The 19,182-nt window shown below is 41.1% G+C and overlaps 1 protein-coding gene across 1 annotated transcript; it reads right to left on the minus strand.

Annotated features, from left to right (window-relative positions):
* On the minus strand, window positions 1-11,777 carry LOC145433834 (uncharacterized). Its single transcript, XM_080311091.1, has 3 exons — window positions 11,199-11,777; window positions 9,498-9,827; window positions 1-1,319 (listed from the first exon to the last, which is right to left on the minus strand). Exons 1-3 carry the CDS (start codon window positions 11,237-11,239, stop codon window positions 896-898), a joined length of 795 nt encoding a protein of 264 aa, XP_080167217.1. The 5' UTR covers window positions 11,240-11,777; the 3' UTR covers window positions 1-895.
* Window positions 11,778-19,182: the final 7,405 nt, after the last annotated feature.

Here is a 19,182-nt window from a genome sequence, read left to right on the forward strand (position 1 = left end):
TTGCCGGTGTTCGTTATGTATTTTTTTTAAATGAAAATAAAGAATCTCTCTCTCTTCGCTTAAGAGTGTACGATCAAACTCATCAAGCGAGAAGCCGGGCGATATATACGATATATTGACAAATGATGAGCCTATAGGGTTGCATTTGGAACAAGAAGAATCAATTTAAAACAAACAAGCTTAAAACATGGCCCTTGTAAACAAGCCATAACCTCACGAATATTGAATTGTGACGTCACAATGGAAAGGCATTGACAACTGAAAATTAGGATAAATATGGCTCCTTTGTCGAAAAATGCTTCCGACCTCTGTCTTAAACGGGCCAATAAATATGTTTGGCCAGTTCTACTGACGGTCGGGGGTCATCATCATCAGAACATCCATTCTAAACAAAGGATCCAAAACTACGTGCTAAATGTTGGACCGGGGTCGATTTCGAGGGTTCCAACCATTCCATATCGACTATCGTGTTCGTCGACTTTATCGGGTGAAAATCGTCCGTAGGCTCTACTACATGTTTTTTCGAAAGTATTTGCACAAGTATGATATAATAATACCAAAACTTATAAAAAATAAAAAAAAAACTGTTCTTTATAAAATGGCAATGCTTCAAAATTACATTCTATTATATTCTAAGCTTTAGGACACGTTTCAAAGCAATGTTTTTAAAATATCATTCGTATTCAATGCAACCCTACATGAACCCAATCTTATATATAGTCTATCTATAGTGGATGAGCTGCGAAGTTCATATAGAGACCCGTTCGAAACACTTGCTGAAAATTTCACCTTGGTATCGATCAAACCGATGCAGCAACAAACAGGTTATCGTTATTTTGAACTAGCGCCCGTTAGTGGAAATAATTTTGTCAGTATTTGTTCCGAGATAATAGTGTCACAATTTGGGGTGCTCGATATAGCTAAACTCTTTCCTCACTAAATCAACCCATGAAGGATCGTCCGGTGGATACAGAAATAGCCAAAGGCGTGCAAGCTGGTCATTCTTCAACGGCGAGGTATTCTTGATTTCAGCAACTTCGATGAAGCCGCATTTTTTGGTGAAATTTCTCGCTCGTTGGTGGTCGCACACGCAGTAGGCCAACGGGGGTTTCGGGTTTTTCAGTCCTGCTCGCCTCTTGCGTCGGACTATTTCGTCGCTCATCATTTTGACGGATTCCATTACAAATCTGGTGCCGATTCCTTTGCCGCGGTATCCGTCGTCGATGTTTTGAAACACGCCATGCATAAGAGTTGTGTTGACTTTATCCGCGACTTTCGACAGCTTCGGAAAATATTGCGACCATTCCCATTCGTCTCGTCTGTTCAATTCAATGCGGTTTGGTCAGGCTAACGCAATAACTTCAGTTGGAAGTATAGTTTTGGTCGTACTCAGTATGCAATTATGGGGCAACAATATTAGCGATAAAGTCACACAATGACATCATCATAGCAGTGTTGGGATGACTCGAGTCACTTTTTCGTATGACTTGACTTGACTCGAGTCACTTTGCTAAAATGACTTGACTTGACTTGACTCGGTGTATCAGAAATGTGGATTGACTCGTGACTCGGAGCAAAATTCACGAGTCAATTTCAAGAGCTTCTTGGAGGTACAGAACTTCAATATACAATTAAATAGTATATTCATATTGAAATGAACCCGAATATTTTCGGCTGACACTCGTCAGGGGTAATCGTCAGCAACTAGTAGAGAATTGGAAAGAACATTGTATATCAACAATCGTATCACAAAATATGACGTCACCAGCATGAAATTTCGAATGAGAGAGCGTTCAATGTACTACTTTTTAGGTGATACACGAACTCCTTTTGTTGACAGAGTTTTGGTTGGTGTATTTTGATAAAAGTTGATTCCAAGGCACACAAATGGAATTGTGAACGGTGATATACAATGTTCTTTCCAATTCTCTACTAGTTGCTGACGATTACCCATAACGAGTGTCAGCCGAAAATATTCGGGTTCATTTCAATATGAATATACTATTTAATTGTATATTGGAGTCAATTTCAAGTCATCAAGTAGTCGATGTCGATAAAAATCACTGTGTCTTACATATGTTCGGATTGTTCGCGCAACGCTGGTGTAACCCGTGAGACCGACCAATCATTCAATGATCGTGCGTTTTACTGAGCCTCCATTGTTCTCTCGCAAATATATTGATCGCAAACGAAATGATCGAAGCTGACAGCCTCTGTTGTCGTAAACTATAGCATAGTAAAGTAATTTTGCAAAATGCTATTTCTGTTCTGTGTTCTTAACTTAGCCAAACTTCTTGTTTTATTGAAATTGTATTCGAAAATAGTTTATATAGTCCTCAACCATTGGCGAAGGCTCAAATTGTATCGTATCAATTTGCAAAAGGGTAATGTATTGCATCAATTCGTTTCACTATTCTCTATTTTGGCTGGTAACTATAAACTGTGGCTGTGCAATTACTTACGTAGTTTATTAGTTCTACTGATATGTGAGCGATACAGCGTCTTACTTGCGTGTATATTTACCTCTATATATTCGTTCATAGGTTCAAAATCAATGACCACTCAATCTGTATTTCAGACAGCTAGCAAAATACAATGACGTAATCACGCCTCATACCTCGAAAAGGCAATTTGACTTGAATTGTGACTTGACTCGCGACTTGACTTGACTTGACTCGACTTGACTCGAGTCACCTCCGAAAATCGACTGACTTGACTTGACTCGAGTCACCTTCGAAAAACGATTGTCTTGACTTGACTCGAGTCAAAATGTGCAATGACTCGAAATGACTCGTGACTCGAAGGTAGTGACTTGATCCCAACACTGCATCATAGTAATACGCGGGAGAGGCAACATCGATTCTTGGGACTCTTGGCCCATTTTGGTGAAGTGGTACCACGTAATGTTATCGGGGCCCCGCGATGTTATTAAGTGTGCCTTCAACTTCAGCAAATACAGCCAACTGTATACAGCGTAATAACATTACGGGCAATCCCCCCAAGAGTGTATCATATAGAGTGCATTTTGTGCGGCCCGCAACGGCATTTTGGAATTCCAAATATTCAACAATATATTAAAGTGCCATATATCTTTTTTAGATATAAGAACTTCAAGTTCACGCTAAAACTACTAGGAAAATCCCTGTAATCTCAACAAACTTCACCGTCACATCACTTTTAAAAGCTACCATGCGGTGGAAGATCAGCTATTACGTAACATTTCTAGTTCATGATGATAAAGCATGACCCGTTGATGATTCGTGACTGAAAATTGTGATTTGGTTTGGTGCGACCTTCTTGTAAAATTACTCGATTTCGGATTGATTGGGTGATTAAATAAAAATGACTGGAGTTGAGTCGGGTCAAACGTTAAAATCAGAGAAGGGCTTGCGACTCGGAATGGTGACTTGGTAATCCTATGGACGCAAAAATCTATGAAACTGTCATTGGGAATAGTAATATATTAAAAGGTCGTAGCTTGCGTTGCGGAGGGTATATAGCTATCTAATCAGGTCAGTATGGGAACCGTTAGTTTTCTGTGACCCCCGTGAGGTATATTTGGTTACATGCTCGGTGTTGTTTGTTCTCTTTATCCATGTTATTATCGGTGGCGACTGGCGAGTAACGTAATAGTACGCTTCACAGCTGTAACACCAATGAATTCTTCGCCGATTGGACATTTCTGGTCCAGGTATTCTTAACCAGGGACCATAGACCAAATCGGGGTGCAAAGCACCACATCAGCGTGTACGAGATGCATGGTGGAATAAGGCCTATATGCTGTGGAATATTTTTTTGACCAATTTATTCAACTGGAAAATAGTCTTCGCGCTACGGGCGATTTTATGTGAATGGGAATTTTATGTGAATGGGAATTGTGCACATCACTTAAATGTTGGTATGGACTTTTTGATTCCTTTTGGAGTAGAAAATGATGGAGACGACATGTGTTCCGCTCGCAATATCCGTCTATAATGGTGCTTGAGGAAACCACTGCGACGGTTCAGAAATATTGAATTTGTACTTTCTGTGAGCTCCTTAAATGGCGCAGTTTACATCATTACAGGGGCGTAGCCAGGGTGTCTCGAATGGGTCTAGTTTGAGAACCACTGTGCTAGCTGGTGGTCCGGATCCTCGAGCCTTGATTAGTATTTAGCATTTCAAATACGTTGCAGCATTGTTCATCCTTATTTCAACAGGCCAGTACCTGCAGACATGCGGTCGCATGCAGCCGTTAAACAATATTTATGCAAAGCATATTAATTAAATTAGAGCGTGTTTTGGCGTCCGTTAATATGGAATTTGAATTAACGAATAGGTTCTTAAATCTTTGAGAGATTTTAAACTTGAAACTTTTATTCACACTTGTACGATTCAGGGGACCAGGATTTTTCGTATTTTATATCTAGTGTAATCTGAGTCCCACCGAACAAATGTAAACCGTAAAGGAAAATTATGCACCCCATAGAGAACTACCAAGACGGATTCGTATGCGTGTGCCTACACCCCCTCCATCGCTTAATCATTCACGTGGTCGCACTCTCCGCGGTGTGAAGTTGCCAGTAGGCCAGCGGTTCTCAACCGGGGGTCCGCGGACCCCTGGGGGTCCGTGAAGCATTTTCAGGGGGTCCGCGAAGCCTCTAAATTTATGAGATAGTTGATAACCTAATTTCCATTTTTTTTAAATTAGTAAAATCAGAGTCAGTGTCGCTTCATTACTAATAGAACTGTCTTGAACAGAATGGCCGTCTGAGATGAAATAACTTGCTTTGCAGTCTCATTTTTGTTGCTAAATTGCCAATAGCCTACTGATACGAATAATTTGCTGTATCTAGATATTTTGTTGGGGATTGTGTACAAAACAGACGGATTGATTAGCAAGGTCAATTACGGTGACTTCGAAATGTTTAAAAGAATCCATTTGCGCCTGTGATATACATAACCATTTTTCCATAACTTCAAGATGACCTGCTAGATAGAAATGGACAGACTCGACGTTATATGTTCAATGAAAAAGAATGCTTGTCAATTTTGGTGCCATATTTGTTGCGATCATACCCAAATGCGTCGTCGGAAGCGTTACGCATTATTAATACATTCGCCACAACCTCTCTTTGTTTGAATGGATTTCGCACTCGTTCATATCAAATCGAAGGCGCCGATTTTCAAGACACGACCACGTATTTCAAGAAATGCAGTTGCAGAAGTCGCTTTGAAATAATAAAAGTCAACCCAATTTCAACAAAAATAGTATGATGTTTCACAGGAAAGGTCATTTTGTTGCTGTTTGTCACTAGCCTACAGTTATCATTTGCGCAAGACAGATGTCCATTGTACGATAATTGAGCTTAATTTGAACTAAAACTTCGGGGGGTCCGCGGGGGTCCGTGGTGGTCCAAAAGGGGTCCGCGACGACAAAAAGGTTGAGAACCACTGCAGTAGGCAATTTAACATAAGTATATGCAGGGCCGAAACAGCACTTCGTCACCCCCCCCTAAAAAACGTTGGTCTTGGGCCCCATAGCGTCATAAACCAAACAGTAGACCCCTCATCACGGTCTACGTTTTAATCGCTACTTTGTCAGCGAAATTTGTTATACACGTTAGTGAGCTAGTTTATAGCGTAAGATCGCGCGAGGCGTGAAATTTTCTATAATTCGTGATTGATTCAATAATATCAGAAATTGCATCATATTGTTAAACATTTTGTTATTCTCTCTCTCTGCGCACGTAATCAGATTTACTTTAAGATTTACAATCAAAATGAAATGTTTTGAAAAATGTAGGGCCCGTAAATAAAAATAATTCGGGCGGTATCCTTGGTCCCTCAGCAGTGCTGAGTCAGCACAAGGGCGGTCCTTTTTGACCAATGTTTTCTCGCTGCCGATCATTCTGGCACACTTCTAGGATCACATTTTGTTACATGACCTAAAACTTCATATGTCTTGGAGCGTCGTGGCGCGGTAATGGCCGACACCGAAATGCCCATTGTTATTGATCTTGCATATTTTTTCTTGGGGACGGCTACCCAGTACCCAATAATCAAGAAATTTGACATTAAATCGAGCGTAGGGCGAAAAAAAAATGAATGAAGTTGAACAAATTTTTAGAAATATACTCGATTAATTATGTGTATTCAAGAAATAATTTCAGGACCCCTTCGAGCTCGCCCCCCCCCCAATCGACGGGTTTGGGATGCGGCAGTTAGAGTCCTGATCAATGTACCCTCTAAGCTGCGCACGTGCGCAAATGCGCCGTGCTGAAACGGTCTCTGCGCACAGAAAATCTCTGTTGCGCACAAAAACTCCGAAGTGATGACCTTTTTTTAGTCATTACGCACTGTTGTCCAAGGGTCTGCGCAGTAAGTTGGTGATCGTACGCAGGCTTGTCAAAAATTCGAGGGAACATTAGTCCTGATTATATGACGTCCAGATAGGCCATTACGACTCTACGCCGGAATGCGGTAGTATGCTATGTAAGGAATCGAAGCACGGCCGTGAATATCAGGCAGGTTGAACACCCCTGGTCTAGGCTTACTATACGGAATCAATGAGTTATCCGGTCAGGGGTGTACCAGTTTCAAGTAAACCTTAAAAGGGTGCACCACGAAGAAAAAGGTTGAAGAGCACTGCTCTAGATTACTATAGATAACTAACCTATATGGGTAGATTAATAATCTATATAGACCAGGAATGGTCAACCTTTTCGGCTAAAGGGGGACATGCAATTGACGAACGAGTGCGCGGTCCACTAGCCGCGCCAAGCGGGTAAAATTTTCAAAGTTTATAAATAAACTAGGTCAATAATATTATTACTTGAGTATATTGTGGGTCTACTGTATACCGCCCGCTAGGCTCAGTTTGCTAGGGCACGACTATTCGGCGTCTGGCCACATCGATATCGAAGGTCTCCGATAATATACAACAATCATTGTGTGCCTACATTTCACCGTCGACGATCTTTATGCGAGCGCAAACGCGAAAAGACTTTCTCCCGTAATTGCGAATACAGTTAGACTCAATCGGGTAAATTAGGTGTTTTTTTTTCATTTTCAGTAGGGGGTAGGCTACCAAGCAAGAAATCGTGTGACAATTAAACACGCGAAGCGTGAAGAAAAATTTCTCTACCATTTTAGTTTATTTTAATGTACGACGATTCACTGAAAATGTGACTGGACCCTGGATCTGCCAATGCGTCGGAACTGATATTTTAGTCATCAACATCCCAAGTGTCGCAGCCAGACTTGTAATTTTTGGTTGGCATTGCAAGTTCAAAATCTGAGCAATTCATTTTCGATATCATAATATAGGAAATTACCTCGCGGGCCACGCAAAACCCTCTCGCGGGCCACATTTGGCCCGCGGGTTGACCACCCCTGATATAGACAGGTCCATTCGATAATTTCAGAGCCGGAGCCGGGGCCAGAGCAGTGGTAATAACGCGGCTCCGGAGCTGGAGACGGAGCTAATGTATGATAGTAGAAAGCTCCGGAGCCGGAGCAGTTTAAATTTACGGCTGCTCCAAAGCCCTGGTTTCAACCATCCCTCATCGGCTATATCGGGTGGTAATTGTCCGTAGGCTCATACAACATATTTTCTGGAAAGTATTTACGCAATTATGACATAATTTTTCAACTTAAAAAACACAATTTTTTTAATAAGGCCTTCGTTTAAAACACTCTTTAAAACATGTTTTAAACGAAGTGTTTAAAAACACATTTGATCTAAATGCAACCCTAGGTGTGCCTAAGTTTTTGAGTCTTTAGTTTTATACTTGACAATACGTCTTATTCGTCTCAGCATTAATATGGCTAATAATCTGCTTTTGGTAGTTGATCAGTGATCAAGACGAATCCATTGAATTTTATTACCGTTTCAATTTATCGCCGAGAAAAAGGTTGGTACTTTTTGTTATAGTTTGGAAGCTTTGCCCATGTTTTGATGAACAGCTTGCTGGTGCAACAATTAAACCATCGTGATGCAATAATAATATTATATAACTGAATACTTGTGACAATCCTTTGAATTTACACGATTAGTGTGCAGGCTAATAAGTTAAATTAAGTATATCGATTGAGCGAGGCCACTCCTTGTGATGAGGTGGGTGGTATAATCACACATGACTGCTATTGCACACAACAGTGCATTGGTACTTGGTAGACACGTGGTCACTGGTTATGTATCTACTCAGGAGAGTTTATAAACTGCAGAAAGAAATTATTTGGTGTCATTTTTCTTCAAATTGGGGTCTTAAAACGGTTGCCGACCACAGCCATATGGCATAGCTAATGCAAATGTAGCGACCGTGATACGCCGTTGCGTACCTAGCAGGGAAGCGGGTTTGTTACTGGGCTCGGGACCTCGTCTCTGCGATCGCCGCCTGCTCCGCGCTCGTAACACGAAACGCTTAACACGGTACACCAGTCCATAGGTTACAAGTCATAATAATATAATATTCCACGACACAGTAGGCTACTCAAACGGCGTTTCACACTAGACTCATATTCTCACAATACATAGCGATACATATAGGCTTACCATACGTCCTCTTTTAAGAGGATTTGTCCTCTTTTTTGACTTTTTTGAAAGTGTCCTCGGAGGACGCCCTTTTGTCCTCTTTTTTGAGATTTTGTCCTCTTTTTTGAAAATTTAGGTCAGATTTAGAGCAAATTGCGAGTGATATGCCGCAAATTAGCACAGAAGTGACGCTCCGGCGGATATTTCGTAGTAAAAAACGGTGAATGTAGCTCTAAGCGAAAAGATGACCTTTTTTTTTAGTCACCCACCTGGCAATGTGGAGAGAAAAACGGTATTTTGAGGTCTGGGCAGAAGTGATGACCTTTTTTTTTAGTCATCCACGTGGCAATGCAGAGAGTAAAACGGTATTTTGAGATCTGAGCGGAAGAGATGACCTTTTTTTTTTCTTTTTTTTAGTCAACCGATCACAAAGTGGGAAAAATTAACCGGTTTTTGAGAATTTCACTCCGGGTTTGCAAGTTGCAAATTTCTGAAAAAGTGTCCTCTTTTTTGATTTCCAAAATATGGTAAGCCTAGATATATACAAACTGATAACGGACACGGACGACCTACCAATACGAGACACGGGCCTACACATAGCACACAAGTACACACAAACCGTATTCCGACAGCCGGGCCAAAACCTACACCAGCAGTAACCTTGCCATCAACAGGCGAGGGACAAACTACGGGACAATATCACTCTCCAGATGCTCGCACAGCATCGTACGTGATTCATGCTGCTGTTCCCGACTACTCATACTTCACGCTACCAAACTCAGAGACATACTCAGTACTCACTCACATCCATCTTCAGCCACGCTCTCGGTCTACTTCCTAATCAATTAAATCAACACGCGCACGCGGTCTGCAGCCATACCACGCGCAACGTAATTTCTAAACGCCAAATACAGAACATTCTGGAAACCCGGTGATGCCACACAAATATGCACGGGTTTATGCAAGAGCAAATTAATCTTACTGTGAATGTCGTTTCCATCCTTCCGCGTCGACTTCACGCAATGGCGTGTCATCATCCGACGCGTCGGTGTCTTCATCAACCGTATTCGCCATCCCGCCGATGATTTGAGCGTCGCCGGTCGCGTCTTGACGCTTGATAACGACCAGCAGACCGCGGTCATCCTTGAATATGCATTCATAAAGCCAGTCCATGTAAGTTGCTATGAACCGCCGTCTTTTATCCGGATCCGGGTGCGTCGACCGGTAGAAAGGGTCGTCGTGAAATGATCTCACCACGACCTTGAAGCATTCACGCCAATCGCTTTCCTTGTTACTTAGTTCGATCCATATCCTGATTACAGATATAAATCACTTATCTTAATGTACATTCGAGTGTAATCTCAGAGTTCGGTATTCTTCGATATTTGGTCGGGATGGCGCAGTAAATTGAGATTTCAGTTCATTTGTTTTGTTTCATCGCGATATTGTGACGCAATCAAAATCTGTTTAATTACCCAACCCAACAAGCATTAAAGCATCGTTAATCTTTCTTTTAATCAGCGTGTGACTTTTTGTGATTATAACTGAAACCCCATTCACCTTATTATTATATTTCCAGGTCTACCTACATAGGCCTACCCATAGATTAGCTAATTCGCAGATAAGTGGTTGGAGTCGCATTCCATATACCTATGGTGATTTTCGGACCGCGACCCAAATATGTATTTTACAAATGTCTCACAACAACCCAAACTGAATGAACAGATGAATTTTTAATGTTTGCATGATATGCTTTTTCGGGCACATATGAAACAAACTAGCTATACAGAATACAGACAACCAAATTGTGGTATGCATATGTAACATGATTTATTGCGAAATAAATTTTGGATTCAGTGTGATTTATGATATCACTAAAATTTCGTATTCGCACTATTTATTGACCTAAGCTTGGACTCATGCCGAACCGACGGGGACGCTCAAAGATTTGATTTCAAAGTTCACAAAGGAAGCGTGTTGTGAGTATCATTTCTGAAAATAGAATGTGCGAGAATATTGGTGGGCAACTTATAACACCGATATTATTTAAACGTTAACATTTTGCAATTCCATGGGATGGACTGAAGGAGTCGATCACAACGATAGTCAAGCGTAAACAACACGGAGGCTGGTTCGACTGGGTTTGTAGTGTCACCAACAGAGGTGGTCAAAGTAGTCAGCGTTTGTATAGGTATACCCAACTAGAAGAAGATGTAAGCAAGTGACGTCATAGATATATACCCAAATAAAGGTAGAGATTTACAAGACATGTCACAAGCAGCCTACTCACGTATAGTGTCAAAATATTGATCGGCTCGATGGGTTGCATACTTTTAGCAGTTGATCGGTGGTTTCTACTCCGGAAGTTGCGAAGTGTCTAATGGCAAGGTGCAGCTTTCGAAAATTTATCGGTTACCGTGTTACAGCGGCGATATCAACAAATTGTTTCGACAATTTCACACGTCAAGTTATTGCAAACATACATACTTCAAAATTACTTTCTACTATACAAAATATAGGTGCAAGAATTGAGTAGTTTTTCCTGAAAAACTGTCAAGTAGACGTGGACGTAGTCAAAATACATTACCACTTGAGTAAGTATAGTGCAAGTAGGTGAAACCTACTTCGGTACTCCGAATAAGTAGACGTACTTCGTTACTGACGACCATAATAGTCAACATACTTATTGTCGTCCGTATCAGAGAGTATCTTCGTCGTCATCATGTGTCTGTCCGCGACAAATCGTAGCCAATATTGAACTGGAGATGTATCAGCACCCAGGTAAGGTAGACTACTCTAAATAGCCATATATATATATAAACATGATCATTATTCTTAATATCATTATTATATTATTATGGCAGCAGCAGTGGCGCCTATCGCCTGTATCGGTCAAGGGATGCAAGGGAGTCACAGAGATTTATATGCGACTCGACTCTCGCTTACTCCAAATTGCTACTCCTTTCTTCACCATCACGACCTCAATTACTATAATTATACCTCGAAAGCACTATCCAATCGGGAATCGGAAAAATTTAGTCGTGACTTTTACTCCTGACTCTTCATGAATTGTATGAAAACACCAGACTCTTACTCACGAGTCATGACTCCCGACTTCCTAATCCGACTCCGACATTACATCAAGACTGCTTCATATCGAATTTCGTGACTCCAAAATGTCCCGACTCGCGACTCTCATTGCCCGTATGCATCATCACAACACAAATTTCGTAATATTCAATTGCTTTCGTAGTTTCGATGGACTGCATTTATTCTCTCTATCTCTTCGAATCTTCATCCTCTTACACACCCATGCATCCCCATTCCCCACTCCACCCTCGCTTTGATTTGCTGCCGCCTTCAAAGCTCAGCAGGTCATGTATATACTGTACAGTACAGTATACTGCTATAATATTGATATTACTGTATAGCGACAGGTTGCTAAATATATCAACTATTATGATGTGAACGCATATGCTGCCAATATATATTTGACACTAAATATTTCGTACCACTCAATGCTTGCGCAAACAAAATGGACACTATGCAATGAATTCATATGTCATGTGATAGTAGAGATGTCGACAAACATATTTGACGCACTGTCGTTGTAAGCTGTGTGCGCCATATAGTAGCGTGAAAAAGTAATCAATCTCAGCAAATAGGCTTAACCTTGTTATGTTATTGCGATCCTTTACTCTAACATCCACCTCGGCCTAGAGTGCCCGATGTCACATTTCTTTTCGATGTTGATCTTTTTTGAAGCCGCGGCCCTTTCTACTAGTTCTTTCCATTCATTGAGAGTGCTTTCATTGGTCGGGTCTTTTACTGGGCTTTTTTGTCGCCTTAAGAATGGCAACGGCGGGGAAGAGGAGCCCAGATATTCGTCAGACGGGAATCGATCCAGATCCGTCAGATTTGTGGGCGCTTACCGTAACCACTACACCATCTCCCCCGTCAAGATAACAGAGGTCTCCAACTCAAATGTGCTCGCGGGCCAACTTCCTGGTTTTTGATGACGCCGCAGGCTGCAGCATCAATGATAGGGTTATTCAATGTGTATAATTTCCAAGTATGCCATATTTGACGGGACCTTGCAGACAGGCATTCCACAAACATCGTGAAAATATAATTTACTATTGTACTGTTCGCGCTTGACACGGAAACAAACCACATTTTCAAATATTTGAATGATATTGTTTTTGTGCCGTGCATAATTTTTTAATTATTGAGTTATAGTCATCATGCGAGAGGATGCATCATGACATCGTGAAACTGTCGGGTTATAATATTGAAGCTCGTGGAACTTTGACGTGCCACAAATATATGTAGAATAATTTAAAATCTACTGAAGATTGATCTGATATCAGATCATTTGAGCGGTGTAGCCTAAGCCTGGTTTTGATATTGTCGTGATAAGTATCGGCTACTGTCATGGCCAAAATCAAATTAAATCAGCGTTAGATTTTGCCTTCGATTATTATTGGAACATATCAATAACAAATTAAATATGATCATTATTGAGCCATAGTAATAGCATTGCTTCTTAACCTTTTCAGCGACCCTTTTCCTTCCAATGAGATTTCTCGTAGCCCCTGTCCATTTTCAACACAATTTCTGATGGTAGCCTACCTATTTTAAAATCAGAAAGCCCATTCACATAAAATCGCGCGCAGTGCGAAGACTATTTTCCAGTTGAATAAATTGGCCAAAAAATATTCCACAGCATATAGGCCTAATCCCACAAAGCATCTCGTACACCCTGATGTGGTGCTTCGTACCCCGTTGGCGTCCACGGACCCTGGTTAAGAACCCTGGAATGGAAATGTGCAATCGGCGAAGGATTCATTGTGTTACATCTGTAGAGCGTACTGCCACCTTACTCGACATGGATAAAGAGAACAAACACCACGCAGCATGTAACCAACTACACGTCAATGAGGTCACAGAATACCAATGGTTGACATACTGACCTGATTAGATAGCTATATACCTTACTCAACCCAAGCTATACGACCTTTTGATACTATTCCCCATTACAGTTCATAGATTGTTGCGTCCGTAGGATTACCAAGTCACCGTTCCGCGTCGCAAGTCCTCTGATTTTAACGTTTGACCCGACTCAACTCGAGTCATTTTTATTTAATGATCCGTTCAATCGGAAGTCGAGTCATTTTACAAGAAAGTCGCACCAAACCAAATCACGTTTTTCAGTCACGAATCATCAACGCGTCATATTTTCTTATCATGAACTAGAAATGTGACGTAATAGCTGATCTTCTACCGCATGGTAGCTTTTAAAAGTGATGTCAGAGTGACGTGTTTCGAGATTTCAGTGATTTTTGTACTAGTTTCGCGTGAACTTTGAGTTCTTATATCTAAGAAAGATATATGGCAGTTAAATATATTGTTGAATACTTGAATTGCCAAAATGGACTCGAGTCATAATTCCATGACTCGGACTCGACCCTCTGCTCGCTGACTTGGACTCGGACTTGACTCTGTGGTGAATTGAAATGACTCGACTTGACTCGAGTCAAAACTATAAAAGTGGGATTGACTTGTGACTCGGAGCCTTGTGACTTGGTTACAACCCTGGTAATCGTCCGTATAGGCCAGTGGTCGGGAACCTTTTTCGACCGAAGAGCCATATTGACCCAATATTTCCAATTGTAACTCCCAAAGAGCCATACACGAGAATCAACTGTTACATAACAATTGAAAATTCGTGACGTAATGGTAGCACTAATATATGGGAATCGTAATGTGCGCCATATTTTTCTGCCCACATGCGACATGCGTAGGTGGAGCCAAACTACAGCAGTACATACCCACTGCAGGGTGTGATACGTCAGTGACGTGGGGTTAAGGGAGGAAAGTGGGGCAGGGCCTCACCTGTCGTCAGGGATGAGTGAGGGAGAATGGCGAAACCTTCAATGATTATTATTGGTATTTTTATAGATGTTTATGAATGATTAGATTCAAAACGTTTCTATTGCCAAAATCGAGGAATTTTATATTTATTGTTCAAAAATAAATCGAGAAAGGAGAGTTAACGCACAAATGAGGCACAGACCGACCAATCCGCATTAGTGCGGAGCATGGACCGGAGCCGGATTGGATATCCGGCCGGATTTTTACAATTTTGGCCGGACCGGACCGGAGCCGGATCAGTACTTTTTCTGTTACGGCCGGAGCCGGATCGGAGCCGGATCACTACTTTTTTGATCCGGCCAGAATCTTTATGGATAAGCATGACTTTTATAACTATATAACTACCAACCAACCAACCACACGTAAGTAACCTCCAAGCCAGTGTGAACATAAACGAGGCATATTTATCAATTCACGGAACCTCCGTACCGACTAGGGCCGGATTTCTGGCCGGACTTTTTCATTTTTGGTCGGACCGGATTGGAGCCGGATCAGTACTTTTCCTAATACGGCCAGAGCCGGATCGGAGCCGGACCAGAGAATTTGTCGACCCGCTCCGCACTAATCCGCATCTGTGATAGCGCAACTCATCGTAAATGCCTTTGAATTTATCGTCACTGATATTATTCAAATGAAATTGTCGCGCTGATTTCGAAAATCTAAATATTGATCGACTTCTAAAGTATTCGGCGTAACATAACGCTGCACACCTACATTTTACGGTGGTCCTAAAAAGCTATACTGACGTTACAAATCAAGAACTTGGATAGCTATGGCGTTGCTTTTAATTTGAATTTGTAATTGTTAATGTCACTTCAAAAGAAGTTTATTTATCGGCGTAGATCAGGAAGACAATGTGTATTTGAAAACTGCATTGTCCTAGAAGGGTCGCCATGTCAAAGTAGCAATCAAGGTATCGTGCAATCCAATTTTGAGGCGTGCGATGATGGGTAGATCGAATGTGCCAGTGGTGTTAGTCGCCGGCGCGACAGCAACTTAAATTTAGGGATTTTGAAATGGGGTTACGAACCCCTAACCCAGGTTACCTCACTGTCTTGACCTCTCAAAAATATGTTTATGTTGCAACGAGAATAAATATTCGGGATATTATGAAAATTTACAAACTATAGTTGCTGCAATTTTGATAAATTAAGTACGAAGTTAAAATTTTGTCAAAGAGACATATCTTATACCCAAAAAAGCCATATCTGGTATAGGCCAATACAACATGTATTTACACAATTATTTCATAATTATACAACGTAAAAAAACACAATTTTTTATAGGCCTTCGTTTAAAACAAGTTTAAACAAAGGGCTTTAAACAATCATTTGTTTCAAATGCAACCCTACTACCAACCAAGTCATCGACAAGACGATAATAGCCAACAATTTTATATTGCATTGACGGCGACAGTCTCAGAAATGCATTGTCTGTTCGAATTATATTCTACCAGATCGGTGCGAACAATAGCAGGACACAATCTAGGCTATGCAGCTGAATTATATTCGTCCATCATTCGACATGGCAGTGCTTTTGCAGCGGAAGTGCAACCATACGGTCAACTGTGGATTTGCCTATTCATAATGCAATTCAGCCTGCTTTTGATATGTTTCCAAATCGTAGGGTAGCTATAAGCAGCCTTTGTCCGATGCCTCAGGCATTTCAAACATACGTCTCGCGGACAGAGGGGGTCAGTAACGAAGTAGGCTACTTCTACTTTTTCGACGTACTCAACTAACTACATGCAGTACTTACTCAAGCAAATCTAATTTTCCGCTACTTCTACGACTTCGTTATATTTTGTGATTTACATACTTACTTTTCGCTATTTTTGATTTGTCGAGTAGAAGTATTATATTCCTAAAATTAAAAAAAGAGAGAGACTATAAGGAATTTCGAAGCTGTTTACACGAAGTACTAACATGAATTTAATTTTCCCATAAGGTATAGGTTAAGCCAGGCATATTTAGTCTAGATTGAACCCAAAAAATTCTTCGCGATTCGCACAAAGTAGATACGGAGTGACAAATATGTTTTCTCGAAAGTATTGGTGAATATAATTTATGTAGCGGGTTGCGTGCATGGTTCCGTGTATGGTTCCGTTCACACCGCATTGTCACCCATGTTTCACAGTATATCACAGTATCACAGTATATATGGCTCATGAAAACGTCTGAAACTATACTGTTTCATAATCATATCTATTGTATCGTAACCTAGCAACACGTGGCGTGACCTATTCTAAAAAACTGGCATCTAACTTTTTTGAGCGTTTGACTAGTTTTAGCTGGCCACCGTTGAAGCTTTCTGGACAAAAGACATGAAACGTATTTTCCGCTTTTAGGAATAGTATCTGTATTCCTCTTTTCACGATCAGTGTCATTACTTTGAGTTCTTCTAGATAACACTGGCGTAGCCAGGGAGGAGGTAGGTAGGGAGGAGGAGCTATGCTCCCCTGAACATTTTATTCGAAACTAGAAATTTCCCGTAAATGAATATAAGGTTTAGTGTTTTTGAGTATATTTGTATTCAACTTGAAATTTTTATTCGCGCTTGGCGCGATATATCATTTCAGTAGTTATTTTAATTGTTGAGTTCCCGCTGCCCGCCTCTTGATTAATCAAAATTAATAATCGGCCTAAATAAAAATGCGCATGATGTACAAAATCGAATCTAACTGTATTGGTGTATGCTGTCAGCGGTTGCGGGACTATGAGGCACCAAAATATACATCAAGCCAAGATTAGACGAGCAAATACACGTTCGCCCCTATATTATAATGCGCCATATGCGTCTCAATAAGCCACATCCCAGTTCCCACAATAATTCGTGAGCCAGATTTTCGACAAAGTCATTATGATTGGAGACGAGTGAAATCGCACACAGTGCGTTATTGTGTATGTCTGAGACTTGTAATTTAGTATTTCCTCTAAGCGCTTTGCGAACATTGATAGGCAAATACAGCACTCCAGACTGATTAGTCGTTACAATCAGCAAACTGTTGCCGCGACGCAAGATACAACCAATTTGTGTTCGATGTAAAAGACAACTTGCTGATCGGATACGCGCTTTGTCGTTTGTTGTTGTTTGTGGTATTTATAATGTTCTTCAGCTACAAGGTCAATTACACCCAGAGGTGGTCAGTAACGAAATACTTCTACTTTTTGAATTACTTGAAGTAGATTTTTCCTACTCACACTACTTTTTAAGTAGTTATGATTTCAGACTACTTCTACTTCTACTTGACAGTTTTCAGTTTTGTAGGCAAAATAAGCGTAGAATACCTACTTACTTACTTACTTGTGAACCACCACTCCTACTTCTACTTGAGTAGAAATTCCGCCGTTACTTCTACTTCTACTTGAGTAGCGACGGTGACTACTTTGACTACCTCTGATTACACCAGGCCGATTTTCTTTATTGTGATTCCGCATCTGCCGACTGGGAGCACGGCCCACTTCCAGGCTTCGTTAAGACACCGCTTGCGCAGATTGGATGACAAGGAGGAGCCGAGATAAACTTTCTTCGTTTGTAATCATATGTTACATTCCGCACCCCGAACCGAAGGGATGTGTCAAAATGATCTCATGAATCAACATAAATTATGGGGTAGTTATTTGGAGAGTTATTCAACTTTTAAAAAAAATTCTTCGCGCATGACACGGTTTAACGTCAATAGGTGTATTGATTTTAATATGGGTAGGCTACATCTCCCCGTAGAGAAAAATACGCATAATTTATAGAAATAAGCATTACGGTGTCAGCTATTGCCACGTCACGACTCATTAAGACATATGAAATTTGTAATGCCCGAAGGTGCCCGAAATTTTCAATGACACTACCTCCTCCATCAGCAGCTCTACCGGTGAATCTGATCCTGTGTGCTGAGAGAGGATATATATATAGAGCGAGAGAGAGGGAAAGAGAGAGCGAGAGAGTCTTTATTTTCATCCAACCAAAATACATAACAACAGACGGCAGTGATGTTGGCACAGAAAATATGCATGCACTTGCACAGTATTCGGTATTAGATAGGAATGATCGATACGACCTTGAGGGTCAACTAGTCTGATCACAGCCGCATCGAACGGGTAGGCCTACATTTGACTCGATACAAAATTATACCAATATCATAGGGTTACCATATTTCAACGACCCAAAATCCGGACGCTCTTTAGCGCCCACTAGCGGATTTCAAAATGAGTTGTGACGTCACACTAGGAAAACTTTGCTCATAGACCAGAGGTGGTCACGGTCCTGTTCAGGAGTATGTGGCTGTGTGTTCTGTAACCGGGACCGAAAGCGCATGTTTTCAGTCCCCTCCCGCCCAAATAAACAGTGGTTTGAGCCCACACTATGGGGTAATCATTCTGGGCGGGGGGTGCTTGCTATATGAATCTGGTTTCTATATGCATCTGGTCGTTAAATTATTTGAATAAATTCTGTCAAAAATATTGGTCGCTCCATATACTACTATATAGATAAGCCTACTACTCTCCGCCGTCATGATCAGAGTTAGCGGTAGTGCTGGTTGAGGATGATGAGTTCGAAAATACAGGGAGCGTAATTGCACATCGTTAAGTCATGTTCATGTTCTACCTATAAGATTGTTTATCAGCCTTATGCCAGTAAGAGAGACATGGTATTCTTTTTCGCTTGTACTATCGAGATGCTTTGGCGACAGAGATGCGATACGGCCTTTATAGTGCACCACGGACCTTTATAAACAC

This window comes from Botryllus schlosseri, chromosome 2, assembly GCF_051294905.1.
Source record: "Botryllus schlosseri isolate E-star chromosome 2, Bs_hap1, whole genome shotgun sequence".
Classification (NCBI taxonomy): domain Eukaryota; kingdom Metazoa; phylum Chordata; class Ascidiacea; order Stolidobranchia; family Styelidae; genus Botryllus; species Botryllus schlosseri.